At 45.4% G+C, this 14,216-nt stretch overlaps 1 protein-coding gene across 1 annotated transcript; it reads right to left on the bottom strand.

Annotated features, from left to right (window-relative positions):
• Positions 1-403: 403 nt before the first annotated feature.
• Positions 404-3,034, bottom strand: fzd8a (frizzled class receptor 8a). The gene has a single exon (XM_028433434.1). It carries the CDS (start codon positions 2,614-2,616, stop codon positions 871-873), a length of 1,746 nt encoding a protein of 581 aa, XP_028289235.1. The 5' UTR covers positions 2,617-3,034; the 3' UTR covers positions 404-870.
• Positions 3,035-14,216: the final 11,182 nt, after the last annotated feature.

Below are 14,216 nucleotides of genomic sequence, written 5' to 3'. Positions count from 1 at the left end.
AAATTAAGAAAGCAGGCTTCGGCAAGCATGTGAAGAGGACTTTAACAATTATGGAGATGCTCCAACTCAACCCCTGCCTCTAATTACCAGTCCCTGATGGGCTTCCTTTGGAGTGAAGTGGGGGGGGGAGAGACTCTTAAAATACAAAAATCTCTGCTGCCAACCTGGACACAGTGACCACAGAAAAAAAAAAGCACCAGCAGTGGAAAACACTGAGATTTATCAAATGTTTTATTGTCCAAAATAAAGTTCATATTTTGCTTTCTCACAGAAAAAAAGAGAGACATCTACACTCTGTACAAATTTACAATATCTTATAAAGTTTTCTTTTATACACAAATGTACATGTTGGTTTTTTTTTATATATAAATACATTTTGAAATTACAAAACGAACGACCCGTAAAAAATACTTGGGGCACTTTTTTAAGGCTTAATTTAAACCATCTTTGATTGAGTTGTACAATGTTATCTGGCACTATTTAGATAATAAAAATGCTCTTTGTGTGAAGCTACACTTGGAAAACTTTCTGCCTTAAGCATGTAATGCCCATAAAAAAAGCCTCCATATGCACCTCTAATACATATAAACAGGAAGGGAAGGGAAAGGGGGGTGGATTTAACCTGTGTGAATGCCAGGTACATTGTTCCAACCAGTTCTCCCCACAGAGGTGTGTGTGGGTGTGGGAGTGGGGGGTTCACTCCTCAGCAGCAGCAGTAGTTCATTACTATGCAAATTGCTTGAAACGTGATGTGATGGGTTATCTCCCAAACAATTAGCAGTCCTTATAAGCTGCTTTTATTTATTTATTTACTTTTGTTTTTTTTTTTTTTACCACCACCACCTCCACCCCCTCCTCTCCCCCATCCATTCAAACCTGGGACAATGGCATCTGCTTGGGGCAGGACACGGAGCTGGCCGTGCCTGACCTCCACGTCAGTCCGGTGCTCACGTCGCTGTACATGGAGCCGCTGGTGCCTTTACTTCCCCAGCAACACCTGGTGCAAAAAGTCCTCCATGACTCTAAAGTTTTACCAGACCAGATCCACACTCCGGACGTGATGCCCACTAGAAGGCACATGAAGTACTTTAACATAAAAACTGCATAGTCCGGACTCCTGCGGTCCTGCTCCAGTAAACAGTTGGAGCAGTTGTGTGTGATCTCCCAGCTCTGTCTGTTGTGCTGCTCGTAAAAGTAACAGGCGACTATGATGGTCGCCGGCACCGTGTACAGCACGGTGAAAATCCCGATCCGGATCATCAGCTTCTCCAGTTTGTCAGTTTTGGTGCCACCTTGTTTGATGACGCTGCGGATCCTGAACAGCGACACAAATCCGGCCAGGAGAAACATAGTGCCTATGAATAAATAAATCACCAAGGGGGCGAGGACGAAGCCGCGCAGATTGTCCAGGTTCTGGTTCCCCACGTAGCAGATCCCAGCCACTGAGTCTCCATCCACGGAGCTCAGCGCCAGCACCGCTATGGACTTCATGCTGGGGATGAGCCAGGCTGCCAGGTGGAAGTACTGGGAATAACTCGCGATCGCCTCGTTGCCCCACTTCATCCCGGCTGCGAGGAACCAGGTCAGAGACAAGATAACCCACCAGATGGAGCTGGCCATGCCGAAAAAGTAAATAAGCAGGAAGACCACAGTGCAGAGCGCGGGGCCGGTGGTCTCGTAGTGGATGTGCTCCATGTCGAACTCCCGGTTACACGCCACTTTCTCGTGCCCGGCGATCAGTCTGACAATGTAGCCGACTGAAACAAACATGTAACAGGCTGAGAGGAAGATGATGGGTCTCTCTGGATACTTGAACCGCTCCATGTCTATGAGGAAAGTGGCAACAGTGGCGAAAGTTGACACGAAGCACAACACTGACCAAAGTCCAATCCAAAACGCGGTGAACGCTCTCTCGTCGTGCGTAAAGTAGGGGTTGTGGCACGGCATGGCGCAGTTCGTGATCTGTCCGGTTTTGACCCGGTTGTAAAGCGGGTGTCGGTCCGTGTTGACGGACACCATGGGCTCCAAACACTTGCACCCCGGCTCACAGGGAGCGGACGGCGGCTTGTATTTCCCAGGCGTGCCGGGTCTGCCAGGCTTATTTTTAGGCGGGTTGTGACCCTTACCGGGGTGGTTGGTGGGTTTGGAGAGCACGGGGGAAACTGTGGTGGAGTCGGTTCTGTTGTAGTCCATACACAGAGTGTCCGGATTGCCTTGGACTGGCAGCAAGTCACACTTCATCCTGTCCGGCCAGGGGAAGCCGTACTGTCTCATGAGAGGCGCACAGCCAGCCCGGGCTCTCTCACACACGCTCCGGCACGGTGGAAGAGGTTTTTTGTAGTCCTCCAAGCAGATCGGCGTGTACATGCTGCACAGAAAGAACTTCAGGTCAGGTGAACACTGGATCTCCACCAGAGGCCAGAACTGGTGCACCTCCAGCCCCGCTTCGTCCTGTGTGTCGTGGTTAAACTGGTTGGGCATGTAGGTGTAGTTGTAGCCGATCCCCTTACACAGAGGCACGGCTATCTCCTGGCAGGTGATCTCCTTGGCCGTGGTGCAGCTGGATCGGGGAAGGAGAGCGAGTGAGAGGAGCAGGTAAATCCCAAACAGGTCCATCTCTCCGGCGCGTCGTCTGTTCTGGTACAAACAGCAATAAATCCTGTCAGCCGTCTGCTTTCGCCTCCAGTCAGGTTAGACGCCGCGCAGCGAGCCCATGTCGCTTCTCTCTGGATCTTGCACGGAGTTGCAAGCAATGTGCAAGCCGTGTTTACTTTGGGCTGAGGAGGAGCAGCAGGAGGAGGAGGAGGAGGAGGAGAGAAAGCAGCCTTCAGGGCGGCGAGCGGCAGTCAAGATGGCTGAGAGGAGAATCCAGCTTCTCTGGAAGCCGCTGTCAGAGTCCTCACAGTCTAATGCTTTAAAAAAAAAATCCAAGTGCTGATGTCCGATCGTCACAAACAGGAAAACGTGGGCCTCCTTTCTTTCTACAAAAACACAGCGACTACATTCAGTCTGCTCGTCCCACCTCGGTCCTGGTTCCCATACAAATCATCAGCCTGGAGACGAAGCTGCGCCCATATATACCAGAGCCGGGCTGGCGACACCCCCGGAGCTGCTCGTCCAATCACAGAGCAGGAGGGGCGGTGCTCCCATCAGTCAATCATCTTTTTTTTTTCTTTTTTTTTTTTTACTTAAAATGTTTTGCTATATAGCTCATCATCATACTAGTTTTGCCAGTTTTTGTGGCTCCGGGGTCCAGAGCAGAGCTGTGGATGAAATGATTACGCACGTCCTCACCGCCCGAGTGATCAGTACAAACCACATATCGTGTCAACAAAAAGAACTAATAATTAAACATAATACACACACAAATGTCCATACTGTTATGAATTTATGTGAATTACGTTTTTTTTCCACAGAAAACCCAAATATTTGCGTAAATACGCATGTAGGTGTAAACAAGAATCATAATTTCTGTTTCACTGTCATGTAAATTCATAATATCTTTGATAGTGTCACAAAAATACATTTTACAGGCAGAGCCAGCATAGCACTACAGATGATTGTCTCAGTGAGAGAGAGGGAAAGAAGGGGCCAGTTGGTAAATTGGCTAATTTGCGCATGATAAGACTTCCCAGGGAGCTGTCTGTCCTTGTGAGAAGCTGTTTTATTTTTTAAATGAGGTGCTAATGTTTCGTTTAACGCTTGCATAGAGCTCCGCGGGAGGCGTAATTGCGCGAGGCAAAGACCAAGCAGCACAGCGCGCACCGAGACAGCAGCAGAGCCCCTCATATCAGTGTTAACATGCTCACAGAGTCTGTCTGGAGATCTGGATGTGACAGTAATCTCATTGTAGTAACTGTGTGTTTTTCCCTCTCTCTCCTCCTCTCTGTTGATTTCTTCTATACAGAGTTAGGGTGTGCATTTATTAAACCTCTAAAATGCCTGCAAGGCACTTGTGCACACACGTTTTTTGGATTCTTGGATAGTTTGTGCAGCAATATTTTACACACTTTCGTCAGGTTCTTTTACTTTAATTTACTTTATTCTTGTGATCTGTGACATTTTACATAGAAAACATGTGACGAGCTTCCAAAATTCCTACAGGATACAGTGCACAAGTGGTTTATATCCACCAGCCACAAAATGAAAATACTTACAACATTGTGTGCATATGATACTTTAAATATTCCTTCACAACTTTTTGTTTGAGCACAATTCACTGCTGGGTTCTGATTGTTTTCCAAATGTTGCACACACTAATAATAATAATAACTCATATGTGAAGCTGAACCATCCGTGTCACTCACACTTGGTTCTAATGTGCCGCACAGGATGATTTCATCTCTGATGTTGGAAAGCTGTTTTTTTTTTACAGTCTGTTACACTCCACAGATGCATAATTGAAGTTTAACTGTCGTCTTATCATTAACAGACTATTCACAGGACGAATAGGATCATGCAGCTCCCAGTGAAATGAGAAAAGGCAAGGCCAGACATGTGATCAGCAGCACATCTGTTGGAAACTCGATCTTCATCTCACCGACCAGAGAGATCTGCTTTTTGAATAGGTATTTTGTCCTTTTTTCCACACACACATACACAGTTTTTGTGCACTAAATGTGTGGTTTCTCATCCAAAATATAATATAACATTGTGTGTGTGTGTGTGTGTGTGTGTGGACCCAGGGCGTGGTGGAGTTTAACTTATTGTGTTTGGAGTGGAGCCAGGTCTTTATCATTTATCAGTTTTTTTTTTCTCTCTTGACCCAGTAAACGGATAAAATAAGCAAGCTGAGAGCATCAGATTGATTAAGGGACCGGGCACGGCGAGATAACGAGGAAGGAGTTCTCTTAATGGCTGTTTGCTTTTGATTAGGAAACAAGAGTCAGGCTATAGCCAGCGCCGTGGAGGTATGCGAGTGTGTGTGTGTGTTTGTGCACACGATGGATGATGGTGTGATATTTTCCCCAATAATAAACCCAGGAATTTGAGATGTGTGAATAAGGGAGTGAGGGTAAGGTGCTGGTCAGTGTGGGAGCAGAGGGGAGGATGGATGAGGGTAAGGGTGAGGGAGAGAGGGAGGGAGAGAGGCCGTTGGGTTCTGTTCTGTGCAGAGATAATGATTTACTCTGAGGAAGTGCACTCATCTCCTGTTTGCATGCTGCCAGACCAAAAAGCCATGAAGAATGAATCAAATCCACCGTCGTGTTAAGATCCAAAGTTAATGTGTGCAGTTTAAAGCCTGCCCCCCCCCTACACTGCCTGACAGAATCAAGTACTGCCACTAAAGAAAGGAAGCCCCCATCAAGTGTGACCGCCTGCCAGTTCTTGGACTTACCTCAGAGATGGTGAGACAGATATGCTAATGCAACTTTATCTTGTAAAGGAAAGCTTGGAGGAGATTTAGCCAATCTGCTGGACACAATTCCAAGAGGCCTCGGTGGCATTTAGCGGGCTCGCGCTAACCCGGGGCTGCTTGTTAAGACTTCATTAGCTGTGTTTGCTCAGGCCTCTTCTCTCCAAAGAGGTGGAGGAGGGCTCCCCGGGCTCCAGCCTCAGCCCCTCCATATGGGGCTTGTTTGCTCATGGCTGGCCTGGTAATCACTTTCAGGTGGAGCCGGTGGAGAAGGAGCAAGGCTGAAGGGATTTTGGAGAGAGCTGGACAACTACCCCCACCACCACCCCTCCCGTCATGTCCCTACCCCCACCGGCAACCCCCTGTTTCACTGGGGGGGTACTCCTGAGGTGACAGAGTGTGCACCGTGTACCCTGTGAATTAACTCACCTAGGGCCCATTACCTTAACAAACACAGCCGGCCCCTCCAATCAGCCTACCGCTGGGAGGACAGGCGGCCCCTGCAAATCCTTCCTCACAGCCACTGTCCCTCTCTGTGGGGGCAGAGTGAGGACTATAAACTGAAGCAGAGGAATCAGGTCTTGTCCTAACAAGGCATTACAAAGAAACGTTATTATATCAGAAGGAAGCTGCTTGAGAAAACTTGACAAATGACACACTCATGTTTACACAGATGCAGACAAAAGGAAAGGCAAAAAAAACAACAACCCATATTTAACTGGACGTTAGGCCAAGTACAAAAATATTCATCCCATGCTGTTAGGATGATTTTAGACCACAGATCGGGGCTACATTGTACTGACAAAGTAGTCCCGGTGAAAGCTTTTCACAGCGTGGTCCTACTGATCCTGAAAAGATGCAGCTGCTGCTTCTGCTGCCTTTTTAATATAAATAATGCAGAGAGCTCCACAAACAAAATTTGGTACCACTTCCTAAGAAGGCACTGAAAAATAATTTTGAACAGTAGCCTTGCTTGTGGAGTCAGTGAATGCATTTGAATAATTTCCTTTTAAAAAACTCACAAACTCTTACAGGATAGTATGTTTTTGCTATCTATCTCCCAGAGGTGCAACATGAGCTAATGTTAGCATGCTAAATGAATCAAATGGTTAATAGCACCTAATTCATCAAGACTACAGGCTACTGGCTAAAGTGGCTGGCATGCTGACATTTCAATGCCAGATCCTTGTGGGGTAGCTAAGATAGAGGTGGCTAACATCAGCAGCTAACATGGCACAAAGCATGTGTGTCTATTAAACACTACACACAGAGTAGAAGCTGCTAAGCAACCTGTTACATAATGGCAAAATGTAAAATTCTGAGAAAAGCAGATTCTACTTTTCACTTACTCAGCTAATTAAAAAAAACATCGCCTCCATGAGGAGGTTGTGTACCACTCTCCTGCAGCCAAAGAACCGACTGTTGTTGGCTGCCGTCCCTGTGCCGAGTGTGTGTGTGTCTGTGTGTGTGTGTCTGTGTGATTGTTTGGAGTTTTCAGCCATCCGATGCGACAAGAATCTGGCCAGCCAGCAGAGGTCTGCTTTTGGCTGCTGCGACGCCTGATACTTGACACTCCTGACAGAATTATCTCCCCTCTTGTAAAACAGCGTGCAACTTGTTCTCTCTGTCCAGAAAGGTAAGCGAGCCCACTGAGAGTTCGCCTGCTCAGGAAACACACACACACACACACACTATGCCATATAATAGCAGGAGCTGACTTTTTTAAACCCGGGGTGTAACCAGAGCCTGCGTGTCTGGAACAACACATGGACGCCACTTAGGCAGGTAGACTCGCCATCTGGTTCCTACACACGGGGTGGAACACTTGTCTTTGGACTGAAGGTGGTCATTTCATTTTCGTACTCTGCTGCCCGTCATTGTTGTTACAGCACACTGTGGTGGGGGGGATACTGCAGCCTGGTTGCTTCAGGGTTGACCAGACTGCAGAGGGGTCACAGGGGTCACAAGGTGTCTGCCTTCATTCCAACATGGAGGCCAGAGAGAGAGATTCTTGCTAATTACCTCGTCTCATTACTATTCATGCAGTCTTTGAGCACATCTCCTTCTGCCTCTACCTGTGCTCTTTTAACCTCCTCTCAAGGTATTAATGTCTCTTCATGTCAACTGCTATGAGCTATGAATCCTTTCAGGTCTTGCTTTGTCACCTGGGACTCTCAGGATGTGGTGAAGTCATAATCTCTTACAATTTAATATTGTATATACTGGGGAATGAGTGTCAGTCTGAAGTGTACTGCACTATTATGTGGAAAAGTGGGAAAGACAGAGTTAAGTCAAATTTTGATAGCGGTTCATTCAGGAGCGACTAATAAGAGAAAGTTCCCTAAGTACTTTGACTCCGCTCATGGTTAAGTGTATGGAGCTGTTAAGACTGAAAAGAGAGAGGTGATTCTGGATGAGTCCATTCATTTAACTTAAATTCTAAGTTATTAATCAGTTAAATTGTCAAGGGTTAACTTTTTGCAGCAGTAAAACTTTGCAGTCATTACGTGACTCCAGAGTCTCGATCTCAATAGAAGCATCCTCCATGTTTGATTCCATCACTCCTTCTCTCGCTGTGTCTCTGTGTGTGGCGTACTGAGAAACAGATGGCGAGGGCAAGGATGACCGGCAGACAGAAGGAGGGAGAGAGAGAGCAAGAGAGAGAGAGAGCGAGAGGCGGAAAACGACAAGGTAGGGAAGCGGGAAACCAGATCCAGAAGGTGAGAGACGGAGAAGCGGCGAGGTAGCAGATGTGTAAAACACAAACGACCTTGTGGAGTTTGCCACTCGTTCTTGGCGGGCTCCGATCAAAACTCCATGATTGCGCTCGCCACGCACATCAGAGGCTGAGTGATGCCCCAAGCGAGCTACCCCTGGGCATCCCATACTGCTCATTAGCAGTCTGATTAAGACGTGCTTATTTATGTAAACACAGGCATTATTTACTGTATTCATCTGGCAGTGGGTTTACACCGGGTGCCGTCAGACGGAGTGGATTAGGAGCAGATATTATTACTCCAACAGAATGTTATTTAAAGCTCTCTGGGTGGGTGGTGTTTGTGTAAATCAGGCTCCCCCAGGGCCAGACAGTGGGACACAGATGACCTTATCTGCTACAAGCTTCCCACCCCTCCATCTCCCTGTGGATCGGATCGCCTCCTCATCTCGACACACTCTACCCGCCCACTTCATATAGACTCTGACAGGCACATCACTTCAAACTAAATAATTAATATGAATTAATAATGAACTGCACACTTTCCCTCATACAGTGTCGCTGAAGGTGTGAGAGAAGTGTGGAGTTTAAATATTTTTTTTTAACCTTTGTGTGAAAAATGTTGCAAACATGTTAGAGTCTATTTGTTTTAATTGTGTTTTCTATTTTAAAAGTGATTAGATAACTTTTTCTTTTTGTATGCACCTATAGTCCACCTAAACCCCCAGTTAATCCAGATACAGGTAAAGACCCCATTCAGACCGGGTAAAGTCAATCCAGCTAGCTTTTAAACTGGGTACGTTCAGACCTATTTTCAAATCTCGGCTATTGCACACACAGGTTAGCACTGTATCCGGCTCTGTCCGGCAGTTTCTTTCATTTCATTCATTCTTTTGTTTTTTGTTTCCGGTCCAAAAGGGATTAATTACACAAGTCTGAACGGGTTCAAAGAGGAGGTGTGGGTAGTCTTGTGATGTGCCTGTCCTGGGTGTACCCCACCTCTTGCCCATTGACAGCCAGGATAGGCTCCAGCTTCTTTTACACCCAGTTGTACAGAAAAAAATACCGGGTTAAGGAAATGGATGGATGGTCTATGGAGGTAGTGGAGCCAGCCCCCGGAGGCCGTGTGATGAACTGCAGTTTTGACAACGTTAATTGTTAATGTTATATTAGCATGTTAGCATTTTGTGTGATTTTCACAGAAGTCTTTTATTTTACCTCTGACTGCACAAATTGCCTCTGATAGCAATTAAGAGGTGTGGAACCAAGAGAAGAGCCAAACAAAGGCATTATATCCCCATGGATGTTACATTTTTAATGTTTAATGTTCTTATCTGCACACCTCCCCTTCGCATTCTGTTCCCTTTTCTATTGACTTTTCTGATTTACTTTTTTTTTTCACAGGAAATTCGTCCACACGTGTTGTTTCCGATTGATGTAACACTCCCGATCTAACTGTGCAATGTGCAACAGCACCGGCAGATTAAAGCTTCACTCCTGACACTCTCTCTTCCACCTCTAACATCACGGGGGCCGCCAATCCAGAAAGCAGATAATGGGATCAATTGAAATGACGGAGTTGCTGAAATGAGGTTAGTGGAGTGGATGGAGCTCCTTGTTTTATTTTCACTGATTGCATCAGGCAGGTAAAGCGCTGCGTACTAATGCTCCGGCTCCCCACCTGCTGATGTTATCTCCCCTCATATAGTCTAAAGACGGCTTTATCAGCCAATGACACCATTAAGATTGTCATCTCCAGACAATGCAAGTGTGTGTTTATCGGGCTGCCGAGCTAATTGCACAATGAGTGGGGGATAAACATGAGCACATTCCTACAGAGCGTTTACACATATGATGGTGTGGAATTGCAGCTTGTTTTCTCTGACCTGCCGGCTGTTTTAAGTAATGATTAAGTTTTGTTATCTGGATTATCTGGAAGGAATGTGGTGAAAGTCGGACGTCCTGTGTGTGTGTCAGACATCCATGTACCTTGATGCAGCATAAAAATGCTGTGAAAATATCTGCAAATTGAAAATAAAATAAAAGAGAAAGTAGAACTCTGAGTGTATTTTAATGGGTGTGAAAGACATGAAGGTGAACCAAGGTGGAGGAGAGGGGGCAGCGAAGGCAGAGAACCTCCCCTGAGCTATGCTGTATGATGTCTGATTGACAGGCTACATGCTAAGCTCACCTGAGCCTCTGACCTCCCTCTTTTTAACATCTTTCTCTGCCTTCGCTCTCTCTCTTTTTCTTCTTTTCCTGAGAGCGAGGAAACTTGAGGAGTGCCTGAATCAGGCTGGAATGGCTTCAGGCTGCGACCTGCTCTAAGAGAGGGGGTCACGGGTAAACAAAGGCCATTCAGGTAAACCGCTCTGAGCTGGCCTGAGACAGACAGGGCTCCCGGTGCAGATAACACACACTGAGGCTAATGTACGAGTGTTTCGGGCAGTCAATGGTACCAGACTCCGCCCACGCTGAGTGGGTCAGGGTGGGAAAAACTGACTGACAGGTGAGCAAACGCAACGCTCTGAAAAGGGCTGATGAACATTCCAGACATGGCTGCGCTAGTCTTGAAAGTATTCCAGACAAAACTAGGACATAGAAAAGACGACAGTGTTTCCAAAGGTAAAGTAGAATACATGGGATGTTTTGTTCTATTTGTAGTAAAGACATCTTTGCCCAGACATAGAATCTGCATCTTGTTGTGGACGTAGAAAAGACACCTTTTCCCAGATGTAGGATGTGCGTCTTGTCGTGGACGTAGACAAGATGACTATTATAAAACACAGAAAAGACATCTGCTACTTGTCATAGACTAGAAGTCTTTTTCCAGATGTAGAAAAGACATCTATTACAGGACATAGAGAAGACATCTTTTCCTAGACAGAGAAAATATGTCTTTTATAGAACATAGAAAAGACATCTTTCCAGGGTACGGACAAGACAACTGTTCCAGATGTAGAATAGATGTCCTACACAGAAAGTAGAAAAGACATTTTTCTCATGGACTTAGAAAAGACGGACATATGAGAAGATGTGTTTCCATGTGGTAGGAAAGGTGCTCTTTTGTGGGACATACAAAAGGACGATGTCTCTCTTCTACATCTGGGAAAAGACGTCTTCTCTGTGATAGAGTAGACACCATTTGCATAACATCTTTCCAGAGTATGGACAAGGCAGAAGGTAGAATAGATGTCTTAAAATAGATGTAGAACAGGCGTCTTGTTGTGGACATAGAAAGGACAAACTTTAGAGGACATAGCAAAGACATCTTTTCATGAAGATCTTTCCAGATGTTGATAAAGTTTGTTTTACAGGAAGTAAAAGAAAAGAAAAGACTTTTTAGGATGAGACAAATTCAGAAATGACCAATCCATCGAAGAGGACTTAGAAAGGAAAAGCTGTCCCCACAGCCGCTCACTCCAAGCTGCATTTGTGGACCTCCCGTCTCTTTGTGAGAGGGAATCAATATGCTTTGTGTTTGATTAGTACCTCTTGAGCAAAGTGCTGCTGGAGGAATGTTGATGAGGGACTGAGACATCCATGTGAATTGCAGCCGGCAAATTTAGCCTTATCTCATCTCTGTGACCAGCCCACTCTTGTTCAGGACAACAGCAGATACAGCTGATAGTCACACTGATGGAGCACATGACAGCAAAAGACCTCCAGATTCTAAGTGACTATGGTCAACTAAACCTTTGTGTTTTCCAAGATGGTTTCATCCCACCCTGTCATACATGAAAGTCCGGTTTTATGAATATACCTCCCCCGAGCTGGTCCTCAAACCACACTGTGGTCCTAAAAGTTTGGATTGAAACACATCTGGGACGTTTTGTGTGAGACAGAACAGTAACTGTATAATTATTTGGGTTAAAAATGAGCCATGATCTCCAGACTGAATGAGGCTAAATGAACAGAAACAACAACAAAGAGTCAGGAAGTGATTCAAAACCTCCCAACAAAAGAAAAGTTGTTGGGAAATATATTTATTTAAACTCTTGTCAAGGTTTGGAAGACACGGTGATTGACCCTGTTCACACTGTGGAAATCAAGCGGGGATTCGGGCTATATATATATATATATATATATATATATATATATATATATATATAGTTCAGACTCCTATATATATATATATATATATATATATATATATATATATATATATATATATATATATATACACTCAACAAAAATATAAACGCAACACTTTTGTTTTTGCTCCCATGTTTCATGAGATGGACTTGAAGATCTAAACTTCATTCCAGATACACAATATTACCATTCCTCTCAAACATTGTTCACAAATCTGTCTAAATGTGTGATAGTGAGCACTTCTGCTTTGCTGAGATAATCCATCCCACCTCACAGGTGTGCCACATCAAGCTGCTGATCTGACATCATGATTAGTGCACAGGTGTACCTCAAACTGCCCACAATAAAAGGCCACCCTGAAATGTGCATTTTGTTTCTGCTTTATTGGCGGTCTGGGGACTCAGAACCAGTCAGTATCTGGTGTGACCACCATTTGCCTCATGCAGTGCAACACATCTTCTTCGCATAGAGTTTATCAGATTGTCTATTGTGGCCTGTGGAATGTTGGTCCACTCCTCTTCAATGGCTGTGCGAAGTTGCTGGATATTAGTGGGAACTGGTGCACGCTGTCGTATACGCCGGTCAAGCACATCCCAAACATGTTCAATGGGTGACATGTCCAGTGAGTATGCTGGCCATGCAAGAACTGGGACATTTTCAGCTTCCAAGAATTGTGTACAGATCCTTGCAACATGGGGCCGTGCATTATCTTGCTGAAACATGAGGTGATGTTCATGGATGTATGGCACAACAATGGGCCTCAGGATCTCATCACGGTATCTCTGTGCATTCAAAATGCCATCAATAAAATGCACCTGTGTTCTTCGTCCATAACAGATGCCTGCCCATACCATGACCCCACCACCACCATGGGCCACTCGATCCACAACATTGACATCAGCAAAGCGCTCACCCACACGACGCCACACACGCTGTCTGCCATCTGCCCTGAACAATGTAAACCGAGATTCATCCGTGAAGAGAACACCTCTCCAACGTGCTAGACGCCATCGAATGTGAGCATTTGCCCACTCAAGTCTGTTACGGCGACGATCTGGAGTCAGGTTAAGACCCCGATGAGGACGACGAGCATGCAGTTGAGCTTCCCTGAGACGGTTTCTGACAGTTTGTGCAGAAATTGTTTGGTTATGCAAACCAATTGTTTCAGCAGCTGTCTGAGTGGCTGGTCTCAGACGATCTCGGAGGTGAACCTGCTGGATGTGGAGGTCCTGGGCTGGTGTGGTTACTCGTGGTCTGCGGTTGTGAGGCCGGTTGGATGTACTGCCATATTCTCTGAAACGCCTTTGGAGACGGCTTATGGTGGAGAAATGAACATTCAATGCACGAGCAACAGATCTGGTTGACATTCCTGCTGTCAGCATGCCAATTGCACGCTCCCTCAATGCTTGTGGCATCTGTGGCATTTTGCTGTGAGACAAAACTGCACATTTCAGGGTGGCCTTTTATTGTGGGCAGTTTGAGGTACACCTGTGCACTAATCATGATGTCAGATCAGCATCTTGATGTGGCACACCTGTGAGGTGGGATGGATTATCTCAGCAAAGCAGAAGTGCTCACTATCACACATTTAGACAGATTTGTGAACAATGTTTGAGAGGAATGGTAATATTGATTATCTGGAATGAAATTTAGATCTTCAAGTCCATCTCATGAAACATGGGAGTAAAAACAAAAGTGTTGCGTTTATATTTTTGTTGAGTGTATATATATATAGGAGTCTGAACAACACGAATCTGGATCTAACTAGATTGATTTCAATAGCTGGATTGGCTCAAATGTGGCTCAGGTCTGAACGCAAATGCAGCTTAAAATCCCGCTAGCGATGTAACACTCCAGGTCGTGTACAAAAGCCGCATGTAAACAACCGCCGAACTACGACAGCTTTGCCCTGAGTTTATTTTCTACAGGGCTACAAAGGAATAAACTGCTTTTTAAACCGAAAAAAAGTGACACAGGACAAAAACAAAACAAAAAAACACACACACGCAGTTCTACCACGGCCTGAACGGACTCTGTATATTACGAGGC

The sequence above is a fragment of the Parambassis ranga genome, chromosome 20 (genome assembly GCF_900634625.1).
Source record: "Parambassis ranga chromosome 20, fParRan2.1, whole genome shotgun sequence".
NCBI lineage: Eukaryota > Metazoa > Chordata > Actinopteri > Ambassidae > Parambassis > Parambassis ranga.
This window is presented reverse-complemented; position numbering and strand designations above follow the sequence as displayed.